This window comes from Tiliqua scincoides, chromosome 1, assembly GCF_035046505.1.
Source record: "Tiliqua scincoides isolate rTilSci1 chromosome 1, rTilSci1.hap2, whole genome shotgun sequence".
NCBI lineage: Eukaryota > Metazoa > Chordata > Lepidosauria > Squamata > Scincidae > Tiliqua > Tiliqua scincoides.
In genome coordinates this window covers 88,469,711-88,493,453 of record NC_089821.1, presented here as the reverse complement: position 1 = coordinate 88,493,453, position 23,743 = coordinate 88,469,711, and the positions used below count along the sequence as shown (strand labels likewise).

Sequence of the window (23,743 nt, the reverse complement as noted above, 5' to 3'; positions counted from 1 at the left end):
GGGTTCTTGCAAAAGTGGCCTCCATAAAACAATTTGCCAAAGAAAAACACAAGAGGTTCTTTTATTGTCATGTTGGCAGTTTAAACTGGAAAGCTACAGCTGGTAAAGCTTAAATGAATATAAATCAGTAATCTGAAATGGTAATGACTTCAAAGGACTTATTTCTGACACTCGCAGCATGAGTTTAAAATGCATATTTGTAAACAATATTTTAATACAACATTTTGTAAACAATTATTTTTGTATATCTAAGACAGATATTCACTGTTTTGATGTGTTTGGGAGTGTGGGGGGTATCTGTGTATGGTGTATTCATTGCAGGGGGGCAGAGAGGATCAAATACTCCTTCCTTTTGTGATGACTCCCTTATCATGTTTTAGAAGGTTGTAGGAGACATGATTGGACTACAATGGAGAAAAATCAGGAGGTCAGGCTTGTGGATTTAATTAAGACCCCCCCCCCTCCATCTTTTCCATCACATTCAAACAGTGGGTGCAAGTATTATTTGAAGTGTGTGTTTGGATGTTGTTGGTAGAAAAACAATAGATATTTGCTCATGCCTTCCATTCACCAGATTTTCTGTTTCTTCAGATTGCATTCCCTTCAGGAGCATTTGTTCGAGCTGATGTAAGCGACTGGGGAATGAGTCTGACAGTAAGGGCACCAAGCATTGATTTTAATAGCACTAGAGGTTTATGTGGCAACTTTGACAGAAATCGTCAGAATGACTTCCACAGGGCTGATGGGAGTCCTGTACTGTCTCACCAGAATAGCACATCTGAGGAAGATTTCATAGAAACCTGGAGGTAAGAAACAGGAAGTTCTTACAATACTAAGAGAGACTCTGAAAGATTCATCTCTGTTTTAAAAGAATTCTATACAAGTTTTTCAACAAATGCACATGTAATCATCTGCCATAGAACTCTGCCCTACACTGACAAAGAACAGAGCAAGGGCCTTTGAGACCCCTCATATCTATCTGTGTACCACACATTCTTAATTACTGTAATTTAAAGAAAAGTTTCATATCCACAAATGATTTCACATTAGCAGCTGGGCTGAGATCCCCCTCAGCTGTTAGAAATCGCATATCTCATCCACTCTGGAAAATTTAAAATCCTGACAGAAGTCATAAATTGAAGGTTTGATATTTCCTCTGCTCTTTAATTCCCCAACACTAATTACAATACGTGACTGTAGAACTCAAGGGTAGGTTTTGACAAGATGTGGCAAAAATTGTAGCAGAAACTGTTAATATTGAACAAGTCTGTTCTGTTAAATAAATAGAAGACATGAAACTCCTTTGGTATTGCTGTTCATATGTCAGCCAGAATACTGAATATATTCAGTATTCAAATAACTACTCAAACTAGAATTCAAACTCCTAAATAACAACTTGATACATACTTCCAACCCACTCTAACCTTACTTTAAGCCTTGAAGTCAGAATTATTTATAGTGGTGGATGGAGAGATAGGCAGACAAATATCTTTCTGTTCACTTTGGTGAACCCATTTTTCTTTGTGAAATGTTCTCCAGACAGTTAGCAGAATAATTAATTCAGAGTCCAGAGTCAGCTGAGCATCATCCAAAATAAGCCCTTCCTGAGGCAACAGCTGACATAGTGGGTACAATCCTAACCAACTTTCCAGCACTGGCATAGCTGTGCCAGTGGGGCATGTGTTGCATCCTGCAGTTGGGGGGCAGTCATGGAGAGTCATGGACACCAGATATTTGATGCAGCCCTCTGGCCGAAAAGTTTGGAGACCCCTGCCCTAGACATTGTCGCAAATATGCACAGTGATTTCTGAGAAACTTGGAACCATGAGAATTATAGTTCCATGGTTCCAGTATTTTTTGCTGCTACTAAGCATGCTCACAGCAGTATCCAAGGCACAATGAAAGTATTACTTTAATATCCAGGGTGAATCCCTGTATCCTATAAGAGCAGCATTTCCCAAATTGTGGGTCAAGACTCACTGTTGGATTGTGAACCCATGTGTGGTGAGTTGTGACCCCATGCCCAATAATGCTCCTTTTAGTGCAGCCATACCTTATTGGGATGGTGTGGGGGCCTCTTCTGGGTTCTGCTGGGTTGGCAACCCACCCTGTTGACCTTTATGGGTCTCAGAATGACCTGCAGAAGCAACGGGAAGCAACTGCCGGTTTGAACTAAGTTAACTAAGTTAATAAAATTTCTCTTCTCTCTCTTCCTGCCAATTCTCCACCTTTTTTCTTACCATTTCCAGTGTTGGTGTGAAGCAGCAGAAGAGGAGGGAGGGTCATTTTCCTTCTCCTCACCACCTCAGTTTTTGTACAGTTGAAGCAGAGTGGTTACCTGCCATGCTGGTTGGGTCTCAGATAAAGAATTTACCCTCCCTTCCTTTCCTTACTTTTCCTGTTTTCTCTCTGCAGCAGGGTCAGAGTGACAACAGTAAAGAAAAGGGGGGAAGGCCAATTGACTGGAATAAGAGAAAGAGAAATAATTTTTCTTTTACTGACTGAAATGAGAGAAAAAAGAAATAAGAGAGGAGAGAAGCAGAGAGGGAGGGAGAATTTGGGGGGACTTAAGAAGAATTCTTGGAGCTTGGTAAGTCTGCATTTTACCTGAGCACTCCCTAAATAAGCACACCAGACAAAGGCTTAGGATAAAGGGCCACTTTATGGATAAACAATAATCAACTACAGCAGAGAGATAAAACCTGATTTCACAACCAAGTGGACAACTAAGTTGGGGGGAATGGTGGTAAATATATGCTTCCCCCAGGTCATCAATTGGTGTCACATCCTGACTTGATGCTACGCTTAGACATAGCTTGAGTGAGCTTATCACCACCAAGCCCAAAGGATTTAGGTAGCTGCACTGTGCAGATTCTCGCAGGCCAAGCCATAAGGTACTTTTTGCATGTTCCAGCCAGGGGCTTGCTAGTCATCCTTACCGACCTGGGCAAATGTCATCTGAGTGGTTCTGGCTCACTTTCTGACCCTGCTAATCTCAGAATGTGCGTCAATCGCACAATTCCTATCTACCGAGCCCATATGTCACCTACCTAAAGTGACCAGAAACAGCAGGAAAGGAGAATGGGGCAAGGGGACATTGCCATACTAACACCCATGACAGTCAGGGTAGGCAAAAAATAAATCACCAACCAAGGTGACACTCAGGTTGATAGCCAAAAATTTCTACCCGGCTCCCAATAAAGGACAACCAGCTAATCTCAGACTGAACATAGGGCAAGTGAGAGAGGCTCAAAGAATGCAGCCAACTGAGGGGAATCGGGGGAAATGCCTGCCTGACCAGGCAGCCTGCAATGTTCTCACTTGGAGCCTGGTCAATGACATAAGCCCATTTTTGCACCTCTGAACTGGCATGTGCTGGGGGGGCAGGTAAATGGTGGCAGGGCACTATGGTGCTCCACTGTAATTTTGGGGGAGTAGACTTTTCCAAATTCCAAGAATTCTTTTCCAAATCCAAAACGCACAAAATTTTCCAACATCTCTACTCAGAATGCCTATTCCTCTTGAATGCGTCTTTTGTGAAGGTTGTTGATGCAGGGATGTACGCTCTAGTCAAGGCTGGTTTTGCATTCGAGTCACAGATGTAGAAAATGAAATGCTGATATCGGTGTCACTTGTGGACATTCTTGATAAAGTGCAGAAATGAGCAAGGTCAATCGTATAAATCATGTTCTCCCTATTTTCAAAGTGCCTGGCATGCTTGCAAAACTAGACAAAAAAGAGTGGAGATAGTAACGGGAGATCTTTTCAATCTCTTTGCTAGAGCCCTTGAAACTTCAATGCCTCCAGTCACCAGGGGCTAGTTGGAGAATTCACCTACTGACAGTTCTGCTGCCTCATTCTCCAACTCTTGTTTCATGCAGTTATAAAATTCTAGTTGCCTCATTGGTGTGTGAAGCAGTATGTGCTCCCTTCATAAATAAAAGTAAAAGTTCTTTTAAGATGGATTTTGCTTTCAAACTAATTATCAGATTTTGTGTGCACAAGTACTCAGAGTCTAACTGGTTGCAGTGAAACAAACATACTATTACCTTCCACTCTCTGACCCAAGTATTATTAATAATAATTTTTCTGTTCACCTTTTCTAAAGGCTAGTAGAAATTATTTATTTTCCAGCTACCAATGCCAATGCAGTTTAATATTTCCATCTTTCCTGTTTTTTTCATAGTTTATGACCAAAACAAGAAGGTTTTTTTTTTTTGCTTATTACATATGTTCTGTGTCACTGATATCATGTTTGCTCATCAAAAATAATTCCCTAGTTATATTATTTCAGCTTTTTTATTTTTTATTTTTTAAAAGCTATGCATATGGACTCTGGCTGTTCTATATATGTTCTCTTGGATTAGTGTTAAAAGGATTGTCAATAAACTCAAGTTACCTTGTTGTAATTCTCTGACTACCACTTTTTTGATGGCTAATTCATTATGGCCACCACACAAGAGGTGGCCATCATACAAGAGACCACCACACAAGAGGTTCCATAGTAGCTAATTGCACCGCTGAAGAGGCAAGTAACTCTCGTTGCTCAAAGAAATGTTTAAGCTCTCCAGCATTTCTTGACTAGTAGTCTGCATCTGGTTTGACCAGTCACAGATGGAAAAAGCCTACTATAGATTTTGTTTTCTTTAAGTGTACAATAAGTGCTGTAATTTTGCATTTGAATTGTTTACATTTCAGCATGTGATTCATTTTTTTATAAAGCAAAGTATTATATCTCCTTGAATAGAAATAAAGTTTTTTCACTGTAATACATCAAGCCTTTTAGATGATAGCCTGCTTCTTCTTTTATTTTATTAGAATAGCTCCAGGCAAGAGTTTGTTTGACAGGACTCCACCACAGTCTGAAGGGACAGAGAAGAACCAGTACTGCCTATGCCAGAAGATGCATGCGTTGCATTTTCAGTCTGCAAATACTCTGAGTACTTTTCAGAATTCACATCCACTGTCTTTAGGTTGCCATTATGAGAATGTAGATTACACTTGGATAATTCCTTCTCTAGATGTCACATCAGAATATGCCAGTAACATGGAAACTGGTTCTTTTATACCAACTGATGGGAGATCATCAGCCAAGCCTCTTGAACAATGGGATTTGCCTCAGACACTCCAAAAAAGAGAGAGCCCTGACAACCACTTTGAATCCAGTGGGCAAAGGGTCTCCTTGAAAAATACTGAAAATGAAAGCTTTGCAGATTCTCTTAATCATTGGAAGGATGTATCAATGGAACGAAGGCAAGATGATAATTCTGAATACATATCTGCTTCCTATTTTCAAAGCTTGAGTCAAGCTGACTTGGAAAGTTTCACATATTTTTTCCCAGAGGATTATTTTGAAGGAAAACCGCCTAAAGTCCAGTTGACGTGGCCCACTCCAAGTGGTCTAACCTCAGCCAAAGCCTTAGCATACTGCCAGAAGCTTCTTGAACACTCCACCATAGGCTCAGCTTGCAAGGGACTTCTTGGCAGCCAACTGGAAGTGGCTATTGAAATGTGCCTCTCAGATGTACAAATCAAGGATGACCTCACATGGGCAGAAGCAATGGTTGCATTTCTGGAAAATGACTGTGAAAAGAGAGTGCTAGAAAACCTACCTGAATGGTTTCATTCAACAAGTGAGGTACCTGCCAAGCATGAAGAAATTATCACAGCACTCAGATGTCCCAATCTCTGTAACGGCCATGGACAGTGCACTCTATGGGGATGCCAGTGCATTGAAGGATTCAGTTCCCATGACTGTACAGTTGCCAAACGTGAGTAGAAAATTCGTTCCTAACCTGTATGTACTGCGTTCTTTTGACATTCAGCTTATAAATATTTGCAGAGCAGTAGCATAGCTAGGCCAGGGATTGGGGGTGCATTGCCCTCCATGGTGAAGTGGCAGTTTTCTGCTGTCTCCGCTGGGGGGGAAGGGGTGACGGCACTTACCGTTCTTGCCACTCTTGGTCTCATACACTTCCAAATGAAACATAAGAGCCGTTTCTAGGGACTGGGTTGCGCATGCAGAGGGGAGAGGGTTGACTGTGCAGGCCTGGGGATAAGGCAGTGATGCAAGGGCATCATCGTGTCACCTGGCCCTGGGTACTGGCTCACTAGCTGGGCTACTGTTGCAGAGAGCTGTCTGCTCTTTGTATAGCTTCACTAGTAAACAGCCCAATCCTGCCTGAAACCTGCATGGCGATGCAATGGCACTGGCAAGTTTATCGCTGTGTCCTGCAGGGGATTTTTTTTGCTGCTGGGGGTCTCTTCAGGGTAAAGGGACATTTGCCTTGGGGCAATCCCCTGCAGCCACTATGTGTTAACTCGGACCTGCATCAGTATGGTTGCTGGCACAAGTCCACGTTGACCCTGGAAGGTGCATCAGGCCCTGAGAAGGGGGCCTGGTTAGGATTCAGTGTGTGCCACTACTGCTGATCCTGCCCACTCCTGGGCCTGATCAGCCTTCCTCCCCACCTTGTCACAACCCCATTCTGCCCATCCCCTTCCCCATTCTGCCCAACCTATTCAACCCTTCCCTGCCTCCCTCCAAACCCCTGTGTGGGCTTACCTGCTCTAGCAGGTCTTCATGGATCTGCTGGCATGTGGGAGGCCACTACAACCTCCCTGCCAGGAGGCGTGCAGGTGGAGGCTGCTTTGCAACTGCCTTAAAGCAGCCTCAACTGGCACAACGCTAGTTATGCTGATGAAGGGGATAGGATTGGTTTGTAAGACACCTAGGCCACAATCCTAACCAACTTTCTAGCACTGACATAAGGGCAATGCAACTCAGAGGTAAGGGAACAAACATTGCCTTACGTTGAAGAGGCCTCCGTGACTGCCCCACAACTGCAGGATGCAGCACATGCCCCACTGGCACAGCTATGCCAGTGCTGGAAAGTTGGTTAGGATTGCGCCCTTACTGAATTAATAATTGGACTTTAACCTTGATAAACCAATCAGACCACGTGGCCATGTGATTCATTGTTTTTTTTCCTTGGTAAGCTTGTAAAAACGTTGACAATTATCTTAAACCGCTTTTACAGATTTTCTTTACCTCTTTCCTATCACCTTAATGTTGACAGATACCTTGCAAGCAAAAATAAGTCTTACTATAGGTTTTGCTAATGCCTCTAGACAGGAGACAAAGTGCTTGGTTTGAAAAGAGAATTTAAATATGGTGAGAAACAATGTTACCGCTGGATATAAAATCTATAGGAAGGACAAGGAAGGCCATATTTGTGGCCATTGCTCTATATGCAAGTGGGGAACCAGAATCCAATAAACTAGAACGTTTAAGAGTAACAAACTCTGCAGAATTATGGTGGATGAAAATACCATAGTATGTGATGTATACAATTTTGTAGGCATGTGCAGGAAATCGTGTTAGTTTTTGTTTGCTTTTTCATTGACATATATTTCATTTTCCATTTCTTAATTTTTTAGTTGTTTCTGACTAATCTTTGTTCATCGTTCCTTTTATAATTTTTTAAATAAAATAAATGGTGTACTTATTTTTATTCACAGCAGCTCCACCACATGCATCGTGCATTGTGGTGACCCTTTTATTTTTCCGTATGCCTCAGGACATTACTATTGTTGCAGCAAAGTATGGGGAAAAAATTGCAAGCAACATTTTAAAAGGCTGTTGACAAAATGGTGTGTAAAATTGTAGTCCTATACAGACTTTTGTGGCAGTGAGTCCCACAGACAGGGTGGGATTCACTTCTGCGCAAATGTGCATAGGATTGCACTCGAAGAACATTTGCTTGAAGGCCTGTCAGATGCTATAGGTTACTCAACCAGCTCACCAGCATATGGTTCACATATAGTACTCTAGGACCCACAACAAAACCACCCAGGAGAGATACCAGTCTGCTGAACATATGGATTCCAGGAGCTGCCACAATGAAGATGTCATATAAATCAGGAATATGACAGCAGGTGGTGTTTTAGGCAAACATAAAATAATTTGAATGTTTCGGAACCACTGAATTAGTAAATGCATCAGTGTACACATTAGTGTAACCTGCTGTAACGTCACCCTCAGATGTTGCATCTGTATTAATTGGCATTGAGTCAAAATGAGGCGTGACATTTCACAAACATTTTCATTCTCTGTGAAATATACATACTTTTTTGGTAATTTTTCACATCAGTTTGTGAAAGGGTTGACACTGTTTACAAAATGGATACCAGGAAGCAAAGGGAATGCATCACTGCTGCCAAGACAACCAGAAAACACTCCTTCCCTCTGATGTAGTGAACTCTGCTACACTGACTATTCAGGCCAGATTGAGAATAGGGATGTGTTTTTAGGGGTACATCCCACTGCAAGTCAGTCAGGGTAAATGGACAGTGGAATGAACATTCACACGTGGTTGCTGCCCATCTACCTTATCTTACTTTCAGTGGGCTTTCCCACTTTTCCCATCCACATCATCCCCCAACTATTTAGGCACAACTATATGCAAGCAGAGCTGGATTGCGCTGAGAGATTTGCCATGTAATATTGGTGAACAATATTGGTAAGCAAGTGTCAATGCAATGTGGCAACTGAGAGAGCACTGACTGAGCAAAAGAGATGTATGTCCTCTTCTACTGTTCCACATACAGCGAGGACATGGGGTATTGTTAGGTAGCCAAATCTAATTGGCTATGTAATGATGTTTACAGATTGTGCCTCATTATCCACTGGGGTTCTGTTCCAGAATCCCCCATGTATGAAAAAAAAATAAAAATAAGTGGATACCAAGTCAGTGGAAAAATGGTTTTAAAGACCTACTTCCAGGTTTCTTGCTCCTCCATTGTTGCCCCAGAATGCATTGGTATAGATGCTATACTGCATTCAGCTAGCAGATGGAGTGAATAATGGAATCTAATGGAATGAAATTATGATTGAATGCAGTATAGTGTCTATATACCAATGCATCCTGGGACCAGACCGGAGCAGCAAGAAACCTGGAAGTGTTTAAAGCTATCTTTAACCCCAAGAAGCTGGCAACTAGTACGGTTTAACAGTACGAAGATAGGAAATGTGATTTTGATGCTCTTTTCCTTGTTACAAGGCATTAAAGGTGGGCCCCAGTATCAATGATGTGTCAAATCAGTGGATGCCAAATCAGTGGATAATGAGACATGACATATATTATATAATATCTGTTTGACAAGGATCACAGAAAGAAAAACACCATTTTCTTTTCCAAAATTATTAATATATCAAAATTATTCAGTAAGTTAAACAGTTCATTTCTTTTAATAGCTCAGCTTTGCAGTAAAAACTTAGTGGATTCATTCCCCTCTCCCCCTTTTTGGAAAAAGTTTCCTATGTTTTCAACTTTCTGACATCTCTGGAACACATTATTTTACAAAACGACCCACCAACGCTTCAATCCCGAGCACATTTACTTGGGAAGAAAATCTTGTTGATACCAATACAACTTACTTTCAAATCGCTATTTGTGATTGCAGCCTGAGATAATGTTTCTGCAAACATCACGCCTCAGGTGCTTTCCCGTTATTGGAGATGAATTGAGGCAGCTGGCTGAAAATCAGACTGCAAAGCAGAGGAAACAGCCAAAGTGTGCTCTTGACACACACACACACACACACACACACACACACACACACACGTCTTTCTCTTATCCAGCAATGGAAAAGTCTCTATCAAAGTCAAGGTAATGCACAGCAGCCATTCCAAATGGAGAGGCTTACCTGGGAAACCTTTAACATTTGCTTTTTCCATTTTCCATAATACACATGAGATTACCTGAGGTTTTCTCATAAAAGGGAGCCTAGTCTTAAAGATCGTTCACTCACAAGGTACTCAGCCCTCCAGGTACATATTAACCATTTACATACTGCAGCAGGTATAAGCAAATAATAGACAGTTGCTCCACAAAATCTTTATTAGGGTTCAGGCCTAATCTTAAATCCTATTTGGCTCATTTGACAAATCATAACATTATGCTAGCTTTTCAGCAACAGTGGAGATACTGCAGACAGATATGCTGTTACATGTATTTTCAAGCAGAAGGTGCCCAGACACCATTTTAATGGTGCAAATAATACTGCAAATAATAGTACTACTGCAAATAATAGTAGTTTGGAAGGGGGGGTGAAGCAACAATTTTTTAGAAACCAGGTGTAGGCAATCTACAGGCCATGGGCCAGATCCAGCCTGCCACCTGAAATCATCCAGTCTCCAAAAGATATAGCACTTGTTGGCCCTAACAGATAATTCAAGTTTGTAAATCTGCCTCTGTAAGAGTCCAATCCTGTCCTTCCCAACACCACTACCACCCTACTGGTGCAGCCATACTGAAATGAAAACAGACGTGCTGTTTTGGGGGGGCAGATCCGGAGGTTTCAGAGTAATTATTTGCCCTTACCTCTCCGTAAACCACCTGCTCTACAATAGGTCTCCCTGGACTTGTGCCAAGTCTGTAACTGGCACTTGTCCAAGAAGACAAAGGGGAAATGGAGGCTTGCAAAAGTGGTGTTTGGATCCAGCATGTACCATCATCACTAGATCCACCCCTCCTGCAGCCTCCATACCACTACCACCACCACCACCACCACCACCACCACTACTACTACTAGTCACCCCTCCCCACCTACTTCCTGCCTTTATTGCAGCCTTACCTTCTCTGGCAGGTGAGGCAGGGTCCATCAGTGGCAGTGGAACTCTGCAACAGTATAGAACTCTGTTCTGCTGTCATAAATGCCACCACGCAACAGACCAATCGGCATTAGGATTGGGCTGCCTAGCTTACAGTGTAATCAGACCGAGGCCAGTTGCTTCCTTTGACCACCATTCTCTGTCTGGGTGAGTGTCTCTCTGCACCATGCCCATGGCTCTTTTCTTAGCTTTATGGCGTAATCAGGAGGTTCGCACACGCATATTGAATGCACATGCATTCTTAGTATTTACGGACCTGTTGTCCAGCCCCTATGCAGAAGAAGGTTGCTTACCCCTGCTTTAGACTGTAATTCTATATGTCCTGATCTAGACATGGATATAATTGAAATCTATGAGGTTACGTTCAAGATAAATATGTCGGGAAAGGGTGAGTTATAGAACTAACAGCACAATTCTATGTGTATCTACTCAGAAGTTCCATTGCATTGTCCAATGGGGCTTACTCCCATGAAATTGTGTATAAGATTGCAGCCTAAAAGGGGCCTAAAGGACCATCCATCCAACAACTCCTCCACCCATTGCCCAGTCAATTGTTAACAGGACATAAAATCCCTCTGCAGAAATTACCCTTGAACAAGTGGAAGAGAGGAATGGGGGTTACTGGCTAGCCGCATCCCCATCACAATGCACCCAGTGGCCAGGCCACTGGGAATGTTTGTGCATACTCACCCTTTGTTTGCAAAGTGACCAGGGTTTCAAATCATACAAAGAAACATCCCCTCTCACCCTCCCACATAAAGTCAACACAAAAGCTTCCTCCTTCAGTCTGCCCTCTCAGTTTTTGCTGCCTCGGAAGTTGCTACGATTATATCCCTCCCTGGTCTAGAAGAAGGAATAGAGAGACAGGGCTGTGAGTGGATAGGACTGACAGTTGGAGAGCAAATGTTTACAATGGAAAGGGCTGGTAGGAATGGTACATTGCTTACTGGAATGTGCTGACCCACACAGTCAGCATAGCAAAGGTTCTCCTTATAGTCATAAAAAACATAAGAACAGCCCTGCTGGATCAGGCCATAGGCCCATCTAGTCCAGCTTCCTATATCTCACAGTGGCCCACCAAATGCCTCAGGGAGCACACAACACAACAAGAGACCTGCATCCTGGCGCCCTCCCTTGCACCTGGCATTCTGACATAGCGCATTTCTAAAATCAGGAGGTTGCACATACCCATTATGGCTTGTAACCTGCAATGGATTTTTCCTCCAGAAACTTGTCCAATCACCTTTTAAAGGCATCTAGGCCAGATGCCATCACCACATGCTGTAGCAAGGAGTTCCACAGACCAACTACACGCTGAGTAAAGAAATATTTTCTTTTGTTTGTCCTAACTCTCCCAACTCTCAATTTTAGCGGATGTCCCCTGGTTCTGGTGTTGTATGAGAGGGTAAAGAGCATCTTTCTATCCACTTTGTCCACCCCCTGCATACTTTTGTATGTCTCAATCATGTCTCCCACTCAGGCGCCTCTTTTCTAGGCTGAAGAGGCCCAAACGCTGTAGCCTTTCTTCATAAGGAAGGTGCCCCAGCCCAGTAATGATTTAGTTGCTCTCTTTTGCACCTTTTTCATTTCCACTATGTCCTTTTTGAGATGCGGCGACCAGAAGTGGACACAATAATCCAGGTGTGGCCTTACCATCGATTTGTACAAGGGCATTATAATATTAGCCGTTTTGTTCTCAATACCTTTCCTAATGATCCCAAGCATAGAATTGGCCTTCTTCACTGCTGCCGCACATTGGGTCGACACTTTCATCGACCTGCCCACCACCACCCCAAGATCTGTCTCCTGATCTGTCACAGACAACTCAGAACCCATCAGCCTATATGTGAAGTTTTGATTTTTTGCCCCAATGTGCATGACCTTACACTTACTGACATTGAAGCGCATCTGCCATTTTGCTGTCCATTCTGCCAGTCTGGAGAGATCCTTCTGGAGCTCCTCACAATCACTTCTGGTCTTCACCACTCAGAAAAGTTTGGTGTCGTCTGCAAACTTTGCAACCTCACTGCTCAACCCTGTCTCCAGGTCATTTATGAAGAGGTTGAAAAGCACCGGTCCCAGGACAGATCCTTGGGGCACACCGCTTTTCACTTCTCTCCATTGTGAAAATTGCCCATTGACACCCATTCTCTGCTTCCTGGCCTCCAACCAGTTCTCAATCCATGAGAGGACCTGTCCTCTAATTCCCTGACTGTGGAATTTTTTCAGTAGCCTTTGGTGAGGGACCGTGTCAAACGCCTTCTGAAAGTCCAGATATATAATGTCCACGGGTTCTCCCGCATCCACATGCCTGTTGACGTTTTCAAAGAATTCTATAAGGTTCGTGAGGCAAGACTTACCCTTACAGAAGCCATGCTGATTCTCCCTCAGCAAGGCTTGTTCGTCTATGTGTTTTGAGATCCTATCTTTGATGAGGTATTCCACCATCTTGCCCGGTATAGATGTCAGGCTGACGGGCCTATAGTTTCCCGGGTCCCCCCTCTTTCCCTTTTTAAAGATAGGCGTGACATTTGCTATCCTCCAGTCTTCTGGCACCGTGGACATTTTGAGGGACAAGTTGCATATCTTAGTTGAGATCTGCAACTTCATTCTTCAGTTCCTTAATAACTCTTGGGTGGATGCCATCAGGGCCAGGTGACTTATTGATCTTCAATTTATCAATGAGGTCTAAAACATCTTCTCTTTTAACCTCTATCTGACTTAACTCCTCGGTCAGGAGGGACCGTTCGGGCAGCGGTATCTGCCCGACGTCTTCTGCGGTGAAGACAGATGCAAAGAACTCATTTAATTTCTCTGCCATCTCCAAGTCTCCTTTTATCTCCCCTTTCCCTCCCTCACCATCCAGAGGGCCAACCGCTTCTCTGGTAGGTTTCCTGCTTCTAACATATTTGAAGAAGTTTTTATTATTCCCCTTAATGTTGCTGGCCATGCGTTCCTCTTAATAATAATAATAATAATAAAACTTTATTTTTATCCCGCCCTTCTCCCTAACGGGACCCAGGGCAGCTAACAACATATTAAAAAACAATAGAATTTAAAAACATTAATACAAACAGATAAAAACATTTAAAAACACACTACAGAGCCATAAAAACAGTAGTCAGATTAAAAGAGTAAAAGAGCAGATCACCGAGGAATCAAGCCTGTAAAACTAAAAGATGTATAAAAAAGTTAAGAAGGCCAGAAATCAGAAGGCTTGTTTAAACAACAGTGTTTTCAGGCCTTGCCGAAAGCTCTCAAGAGAGGGAGCCATTCTCAAGTCAAGGGGAATGTCTTGCTCTTAGTCTCGCTTTGCTTCCCATATCACCTTCTTACATTTCTTTTGCCACAGTTTATGTTCCCTTTTATCCTTTTTATCCGTCCCTCTTGTACAGGCCCAACTTGTCCCAAAACGTTCCCCAGTGCCTAACGAATCTAAACCCCTCCTCCCTACACCATGGTCTCATCCACGAATTGAGAACCCTGATCTCTGCCTGCCTATCTGGCCCTGCGCGTGGAACAGGTAGCACTTCCAAGAATGCTACCTTTGGGGTCCTGGCTTTCAGCTCCTACCCAATAGCCTAAATTTGGCCTCCAGAACCTCCCGGCTACACTTGTCTTCACTGCCTGCCCTCAACTGTCAGAACAAACCAATGAGACAGCCTCCTCAGTGCTATTGCAAGTAATAGGAAGAGGCTGGCCAAGAGATAATAACCAGGTTCAGCCCTTCAGTCGTTGCTTTTTGATTGTCTCCTGTGAATGTCAGCATCCACTTCTCATACTCTTCCTGCTTCAGTGCACATCTAAGTATGAGACACAAGTATGATGCAAACAAAGGAAAAAGGAATAGAGAAATGAGCAAGGGAGGAAAAACAGCTTTTGCCTCTCTCACTGACACTGAGAGATGAAGAAACTTCTAATGTGGCTGGGCCTCTAGTTTTGTGCTGCTTGTCAGCCCAATCCTGAGCTGCCTGGTGAATGGGACTGCAGCAGCACAGAAAATGGTTGTCGCTGCATCCTGCGCACTCCAGGCAGCTGCCAACGGCTCCTCAGGAGAAGGGGACATTTGTCCCCTTCCCCTGGGTAAAGCGAGTAGCCCCACAGTGGGGCTACTTGATTCTACAGTGACCCAAAGGTCGGCGTAGATTCAAGAGCCTCCATGTTGAGCAACCAGCTCAAAATAGAGGCTCTGGATCTGGTGGAACAAAGCTCCACCAGTCCCGCTTTCCTCCTGCCCCATTCCCTCCCTCCGGAACACCTCCTCCCCACCCTCTCCCCGCCTTCAGTCCACCTCCCCCCGCCCCAGAATGCCTCCTCCCTGCCTCCCCCCACAGCTCTATCTTTCTGCTGCTTGATGGTCTGCGCGATCACCGAGTGGCAGAGCTCCAGCGCTTGCCCAGTGCTAGCCCAGCACCGGCCAGCTTTGGGCTAGCACTGGCAGAGCACCAGCACTGGGGCCCGCGAACATGCCTTATGGCATGTTTGCGACAGTGCATGCCGGTGGTGAACTGGTGCACAAAGCTTAGGATTAGGCCCTGTCACTCCTGTCTTTGGGTTGTACCTGTGCTGAAACACTTTTATCAATTGGTAGAGGTGTTTGTTTCTGGTGAGTAAGATAGGATTACAGCCTTAGTTTTACTGAACACAATGGGCTTACTTCTGAGCAAAATAAATAACACCATGTTCAAATATCTCTATATGTTGCATTTCTGTGTTTAGGTTCAGTTTTCCTGCAGGCTTCTTGGGGGGGGGGGGGCGGGGTGGATAACACTTAAATTGATGTTTAACAGTAAAAGGGGCTGGGGGGCAGGCTGAACAAAAGGGTTTGTAGAGCAGTGCTGTGAGAGGCATAGCTGCATTTTTTTAAAAGGATACAAGCATCATGTTTTAAGGGAACCCTATGAACACCTCAGGTTTCAGTGTAGCCATTTGAATCTAGCCTTTTCCACCTCCTGCCTCTCTGAGACAGTACATTCCTCACATGCACTGAAGACTCTCTGAAGTTGACTCACAGAGATACATGACTGGATTTCCTTCTGCTTTGAGGAAAGTTACAGAAGCTCCTGTACCAGCAGAATGACATCTTTTAATGTCGTTTCACTTTTTTAATGCACACTCTAGTGCGGGGTGTAGAACAACCCTTCTGGGAGCAGAAGACCTAAGGAGCAGAGTGCTTAGAATACTTTTTTAAAAAAATGATTGGAAATACTTCATGTCAAAGAGAGTAGCACTGGCTAGCAATTATGTTGTGTTCAAATGACAGCATTTCAGAAACAAATGTATTTGAATGAAATGCAGTGGCCTTCTCTTTTCTTTCTATTTTAACCTCTGAAAAATACAAGAAAACATTCATTTAGGTAGTATCACTACAAAAGCATCCTAGTAAATAATACAGTGACAGAACAATACAGTTTCCCTGACTTGTATGTCAAGAGAACATAATTATATCTGTGCCAGGGTGTTTACATAGTGATCCTTGTGCTGTAGACAATAAGTCTTTCAGTGCTCCTATCAAGGGACAAGATGGTGTGAAAATTGCAGATGAGGAAAGAGCAGAAAGGAGCTCTGAAATGCAGCCCTGATGTTCTCATTTGCTCTGAGAAGTTCAGGGTATCAGAAGAAAAAATGTGTTGAAGTTGAATGTGCATTGCTCTCTGATGCTATTTAAACTCAAAGTCTTTGTAGAAAATATCAAAGTTAAAAGGCTTGGATATGAAGTAATGAAAGAGAATGAATGTCCTAGTTCTGAAATATGTTTTGCCTTAAACTACAGAAGAAAGCAGCATGTTTATTTCAAGGAAACTGCCCCCACAAAGATGAAAAAGGGGCTATCTGAAACTTCTCAGAACATCGGAATTGCCCTGCACAGTAAGACTGATTATCTATCTGGTTCATCCTGTGGCAGATGGCATCAGAAGATTCATAAGCAGAGAAAGATGGCCATGTGTACCTGTAGGTTGTCCCAAGTTTGTAGATGTGGATAGCCAATGTACAACTATGCAGGTTGCCCTTCTTTCCCAGCTCACATAACTAGCCTTCCCTGTGAGCTGTGCAGTCATATGGCTGTGCAGCTCAAATTGAAGTCCTGCGCAGCTCACAATTCCATGGCTGCAAAGCTCAGTGATGATGTCATCACTCTGGGTGCTGACAGCCATACCCACACAGCCACCATAGCGCTCCACATGGCTGATGATGATGAAGAAATACAAGAACATTGCACATAACCTGCCACACAGATCTACCATTACATTACCATTTGTTTCCTTTTCTTTTTATCATTATGCTACTACTCTTAAAAGCAGTTCCTAGTTGCCATGTTATGATCCTTCGATGATTAACTCTGTCAGAGTTTATGGGGTTCGTCAGACAAGGCAAGGCAGACCCAATGGTCTGACTCCTAAATGTTGATTATCTCCTTATTTCAAGGTATCACATCTATTGTTAACACATCTAATAATAACAGCATTTGTGTAGTGCTTCTTGTGTGTGTCTGTTTATAGCCTGGTCCTTGCCTGGGCCAGGGCCAGTCTCCCTCTTGCTGACCAGGAAACAGAGGTTGCAATCATGCCATAAATGGCTAGAAGGACAGAGGTGACGGTGGGGAAGCCAGTGTGGGTGCTGGGCCTCTCTGCACTAGTCTGAGAGCCACCAGGAGCAATTGGCTAAGAGGCATTCCAGGCCAGAGGAGGGCAGAGGGAAGGCGGCAAGGGGTGAAACTGGGCAGGGTGGAGGGCGGTTCAGGCCCAGGAAGCAGACAGGGATGACAAAGGATGCTGCAACCGGACCCTGTCCTCTCCCACTGGGTGACCAGATGTCATAACCTCAAAAGAGGTCAAGACTGGCACCCTAAAATGTAGGACTTTCAAGGAAAAACGTAGGACACAACAAAATAAAAGCTAAAAACACACATATATTGATTTCATTTGTTTAATACTGTGTTACTTATTTTTATATTTTTGAATTTAATTTTAATTTAAAACTACATATAATTTATTACACATATTGTATTACAGCACAAGACTGGGGCCAGAATCAGCTCAGCTGGAGGCAAGGGGAAACTCTTCCCCTGACCCCAGGTAAGCCACCACAGCCCCAATGGATCTCCTTGGACCTGCACCACCTCAGGAGGTGATGCAAGTCAGAGGAGAACGGAGAGGTTTGGAGCTGCTCCATGGTCCTCGGGGAACAGGGTTGGGATCTGGCATAACTGCCGTGTCCCAGCCCCGCCTCCCACTCCCTGCCTGCCCGCCTGCCCACTGGAATGCCCTCCGCCTGTCCTCCTCCCACTCCAGAACTCCTCCATCCTGCCTCCTCCCCACCCTCCCCAGACCCCTGCATTGCCTGAGCTCAGCCAATGCAGCCTTACCTCTCCGCATCGGCTAGATGCAGCCTCCGTGGGCCAGCACACGTCCCTGTGCCAGCCCAGCCGACACACAGGGAGGCACAAATGTGCTTTACGGCACATTTGCAATCCTCCTGGGCTGGCATAAGAGACTTGCACCGGCCCAGGGTGCACATAGGATTGTGCCCTTAATTACATAAATTACACTGTTCGTGTAAAGTTTCTCAACCAAATCATACTATGCCAGTGATATTCAAACTGGGGCGTCACGATGCCCAGTCTGAAATCCCTGTCCTCCGCCCCCTTAAGGGGCGGAGGCAAGGGGGAAGGCAGCAACACGATTCCCAGGATCATGTTGCTCAGGGGTCTGCAAGGACTGGGATGTACTCACCAGTCCCTGCAGCAGTTTTCCCAGGGTGCGACGAGCCCTGCACGAGCATCTGCACGAGCATCTGCAGGGCTCCCCAGGCTTCTAAAAGTGAAAGTGGAGCAATCGAGCTCCACTTCCGCAAAACTGGAAGTGGAGCATGATCGCTCCACTTTCACTTTTAGAAGCCTGGGGAGCCCTGCAGATGCTTGCGCAGGGCTCACTGCACCCCCAGGATGCTATTGCAGGGACTGGTGAGTGCATCCCAGTCCCTGCAGCCCCCCTGAGGAATGCAATCCCGGGGATTGTGTCGCTGCTTCCCCCACCCCTGCAGCCTTCCTCCCCTCCCCTGCAAGAACTCTCCTGGAGAGTTTGAAAATTGCAGTCCTATGCTATCAACATACCAACTTCTTGCAGCTTTCTAGAAAGCTAATTGCTGAAGCAGGGTTGGGTTTGGGCTAGTCAAGAATTGCTTGTACTCAGCTGTATTTTTTTCTGACAAACTTCTTTAAAATTTATTTAAATTGATTTAATTCCCTTTCCTTTTAGATCTTTCAGCAAAAGAGCCAGTACTTTCAGATGTATCAGAAAATTAGCCAGGTTCTAACAAGTTGTTCTTCACTTGATCCATCAAGTTCAAAGGACACGGATTTCTAAGGACAGCTATTTCTTTAATTTATATGTATTTTTTAAAGTTACAATTGGTCAGATATTGAATTCACAGTTAGTGAATCATTGAGGCTATGAGGAAAATGGGGTTAGGTGTAAGAATGCTTATAAGATTGCAATTCAGTAGGACTCTTCCACATAAGAACATAAGAAAAATCTGGCTGGATCAGGCTGAAAGCCCATCTAATCCAGCCTCCTGTATCTCACAGTGGTCCACCAGATGCCTCAGGGAGCATTCAAGAAAACAGGAGACCTGCATTCTGGTGCCCTCCCTTGCATCTGGCATTCTGAAGTAGCCAACTTCTAAAATCAGGAGGTTGCGCATACACATCATGGCTTGTAACCCATGATGGACTTTTCCTCCAGAAGTTTGTCCAATTCCCTTTTAAAAGCATTCAGGCCAGATGCCATCACCACATCTTGTGGCAAGGAGTTCCACAGACTAATTACACGCTGAGTAAAGAAATATTTTCTTTTGTCTAACTCTCCCAACACTCAGTTTGAGTTCTGGTGTTGTATGAGAGGGAAAAGAACATTCCCCTATCCACTTTATCCATCCCCTGCATAATTTTGTATGTTTCAATCATGTGCCCCCTCAGGTGCCTTTTTTTCTCTACTGAAGAGCTGCAAATGCTGTAGCCTTTCCTCATAAGGGAGGTGCCCCAGCCCAGTAACAGTTTTGGTTGCTCTCTTCTGCACCTTTTCTGTTTCCACTATATCTTTTTTTGAGATGTGGCAACCGGAACTGGACACAATACTCCAGTTGTGGCTTTACCACAGATTTGTACAATGGCATTGTATTAGCCATTTCCATCAATGATTTCTTGCCCTTTCAGCACCTTCTTACCTCTTTGCAGAACCTATCATCATTTAAAAATCATTATCCCATCTTCCCTTTTCTGATTGTGTGTATCTTTCCCTGCTCTTCTTTTTTCTAACTAAAAATCCTCAAATGCATTCCTTGTAGGAAGGTGCCAAGGTGCCCTTCAGGAGCCAAGAGAGCAGGGCAATGCCTGGGAAAACTTCACAGGAACAATCTTTTAAATTTGTACCTGTTCTCCCCCAGCCAAGACCAGTTCCCCCAGATGGTTTAGAGCTGTCTTATCTGAGAAGTAATTCAATTCTTCCCAGGTTCCACTGACTCACAAACACATCCTTGATAGCCAGGCTGCCGCGCCCCCTCATTCAGAGTAGCATTCTGTAGGGCTTTGCATATTCATCACTCCCCTAGCCACTTGCATAGCCTGTCTTCTGCAGGAAAGTACTTTGAGGAGCCCTACAGTCTCTGGAAAGCCTCTGCTTGTTTCCTCAATAGTAAAAGTACTGAAACTTGTGAGTCAGGAAAAGTAGTAGTAGTAGTAGTAGTAAAACTAGTGAGTATTGAGACAGGAATGAATGCAAGAAGTAAAGATGGACTTATTTTTGAAGATTTGGGCTCTCCTTTGCTGCTGACTGTGCTGAGGAAGCGACTCCCCAAGTCTGCATGTGTTTTGTTTTGCCTCCTCTCTCCTGTGTCTGGTTGTGTCATGTGACTGTCAGGGCTTGCTGTTATTAGAGCCTAAGTTTGGTTGAAGGACAAATGTTGAGAAACACTGCTCTAGCCCTGTTGTCATGTACACTCTTCCATCTTTAGTTCACCATGTGTGAAGCAAAGGGAGAATAGTGCCAGCTGAGTATGACTGTCAAATGTTAGATCAAAGGTGAAAATCAGTGTATGTGCTTATGGTCTTTTGGTGCAATTGGAAACCAGGTAGATGTGTAGAGTTGTCTTGCCACCCAGGATGATTCTGATGACGAAGGGGAGCTTGACACATTGAGGCACCCTACACAGCTTAGCACTTTATCTCCCCTCTGGGAATGCTACTGTGGCTAAGTGGGAATTTGAACCTGAATCTTCCAGGGCTAAATCCAACACCAGAACCACTACACTATCCTGGCTCTTTTCAATTGTATAAATATGTCTGAATACTCAGGAGCTGAAGTGTAAACCATACCAAGTCTTAACTTGTTATACCCTATTTTTAGTTCAATACAAATTGTCCAGGTGTCCAGTCTGATAATTATCCTCAAACAAAAATGGCAAATTTATAGTTGAAAGGCACCTCTGAAGTTTGGCAATATTCCAGGAAAACTCAACTTTCTTAATGCTGCTTCCTGAAACATTAAAAAAAAAAAAAAGCCAACTTCCAACACCTGTAAAAGGTACTTAAAATGTCATTATCACCTGTAATTAAAAGGAAAATTCAATTATCGTGGCTAACAAATCAGACTGGCCTGCAATTTGTGTATATTGACCATGGTGGCCATTAAAAAAAAATCATAATCAAGAAGCAGACTTGGAGGAATGTTATATAGAGCTTGTGAAATACTCTGGAGAGCAATTGCAAACTAAAAGGTAATGAGGAGTAATAAGGACAAATTAGTTTCACTATGGTAATGACAGTTTAAGAGCATTCTGGGTGGTGTTTCAATTCAGATATGCAATGTCCAGGGGGAAAAGTGAGTATGTATCATAGACAGAAACAGAAAGCAAAGTTATTTTCAAATGCTAAACTACTTATCTAGGGTTGCTTAGTTCTCATACCTACATTAGTGAGGAAGACCTCCCCATCTCAGTGAATTTATGATTTCTACTAAGCAGTTTATTTTATATCTAACAGAACGTTTGTATCTTTGAACAGGAGCCAAGCAGAGTCCCCTGTAGCCATTTATAGCAGCAGTTATCCAAGTTCCACCATACTTTAATCTCAAACACAATTATGTGAACCACTTGCATTTTATCCTTCTAATCTTAGACTGCATTTTGTTACAGCTACAATTAGAGAATATTAATTTTAAACAATAACTGCATTAAACAATACCGGAGGGTTCATCTAGCTCTGGAAAAGTGAACACATGTGGACCGAAGGTCTTGTGTATTAGCAGAACACAGAAAGTAGGCAAAATCTAGGAAAGACTTTTTTTCTTCTCTGGTGGATACATTAGAAACAAAAGCAAAACACCTGTGATGTGAGCCCTGTGCAATGTGGGTTGGTGGCAGCATCAAATGCAAGTTTGACCCCTTGGGGCCTAAAATGGAGGATGCACCTAATTTTTGCTATCCAGATAGTAAGTCAACGTTGGTGGCTGGTGGTGCCCATGTAGCTCCTAGCATCTGGATGTGATGTCCCCAATGAATGCCCCATGGCTGCAGGTTGGCAGAAGCTAGACAAGTGGCCAGCGTAGCTAGTGGGGGCGGGGGGTGGTCCGTCCTGGGTACCACCCTTGTGGGAGTGTAACACCACAAATGCCCCAACATTGCTAACATCGCGGAGGTTCGGAGTAACCCCATTATGCTATATACCGTTGGATGTGGAACTTCCAGCGGAATGCAATGCAAAAAACTGGATTGAAATATCTCCTTTCCAACAAAAGTTATGGCCAAAAAACCAGAAACCAAAAAATGCATTGAATTCTATGGAAAATGAAACCGAGCCATATCGCATGTTTACTTGCGAGTAGGCGAACTTGCCATAGTTCATTGGAAAGGGCAGCTGAGAAGAATCCAATGACACCAGAATGGTTCCTATCCAATGAAAGCAGCCCCAAAAAAACACCCAAGAAGGAAGTCCCTCCCTCCAGGCAGATGAATGTATTGAGCCCTATGGAAAACGAAATTAAGCCGTACGGTTGCGTTTGCTCGCAAGTAAGCAAATGTGCCTTGGCTCCTGGTCAAGTCAAAGGGGAATGCAAGGCTAGCTGCATGGTCCCCATCTGAAGTGGGGCTCAACAAATGCTCCAGAAGGCAGCACCTCCCAAAGAATAAACCAGAGGCTTGAGCTGCTAAGGTGGGCACTGGGCAGGGCTGAAAATCTCACTGATATATTTGTGTGTGTGTGTGGGGGGGGTGTTATTGCAGGCAGCGACCCCCCCCCAAGAATAAAACAGAGGCTTGAGCTTGTAAGGTGGGCACGGGGGAGGACTGAAAATCTCACTGCTTTATCTGTGTATGTGTGTGTGTGGGGGGGGGGGTTATTGCAGGCAGGCTACAGAGAAAATTCACTTGGTGAAACAGGGCTGGCTTCCCCTTATTTATCTGTTTTTCTTTAATTTAATTATTTATAATTATTGTATTTTGCTTGATGATGTCACTTCCAGTCATGACATCACTTCCGGTGGGTCCTCGACAGATTGTCATTCTAAAAAGTGGGTCCTAGTGTTAAAAGTTTGAGAACCACTGCCTTAACTCAAAACAGGTCAATGAGACATCCGGGGGGGGGGGGTGACACCCTAGTGACCAAAATTCTGGTAATCATGGCTTTTAGGAATAATACCATCAAGTTGTTGCTGTTGCTGTTGCTGTTGCTGTTGCTGTTGTTGTTGTTATTATTAACAACAGTATTTATATACCACTTTTCAACAAAAAGTTCACAAAGCGGTTTACAGAGAAAAATCAAACAACTAATGGCTCCCTGTCCCAAAAGGGCTCACAATCTAAAAAGATGCAAATGAATACCAGCGGACAGCCACTAGAAAAGACACTGCTGGGGTGAGGAGGGCCAGTTACTCTCTCCCTGCTAAATAAAAGAGGAGCACTCACTTGAAAAAGTGCCTCTTACCGAGTTAGCAGGGGTTAATATACCCCTAATATACCATAATAAATATACCTTTAATAATAATATACCCCTAATAAACCGCTAATATACCATAA

The 23,743-nt window shown here is 43.8% G+C and overlaps 1 protein-coding gene across 1 annotated transcript in view; it reads left to right on the top strand.

The window, feature by feature from the left end:
* LOC136645284 (von Willebrand factor D and EGF domain-containing protein-like) overlaps window positions 1-23,743 on the top strand; it is a 207,787-nt gene that overhangs the window by 50,897 nt on the left and 133,147 nt on the right. The window contains exons 11-12 of the mRNA XM_066621524.1: window positions 592-806; window positions 4,819-5,771. Coding sequence (XP_066477621.1) covers window positions 592-806; window positions 4,819-5,771 — 1,168 coding nt within the window. The remainder of the gene's footprint in view (window positions 1-591; window positions 807-4,818; window positions 5,772-23,743) is intronic.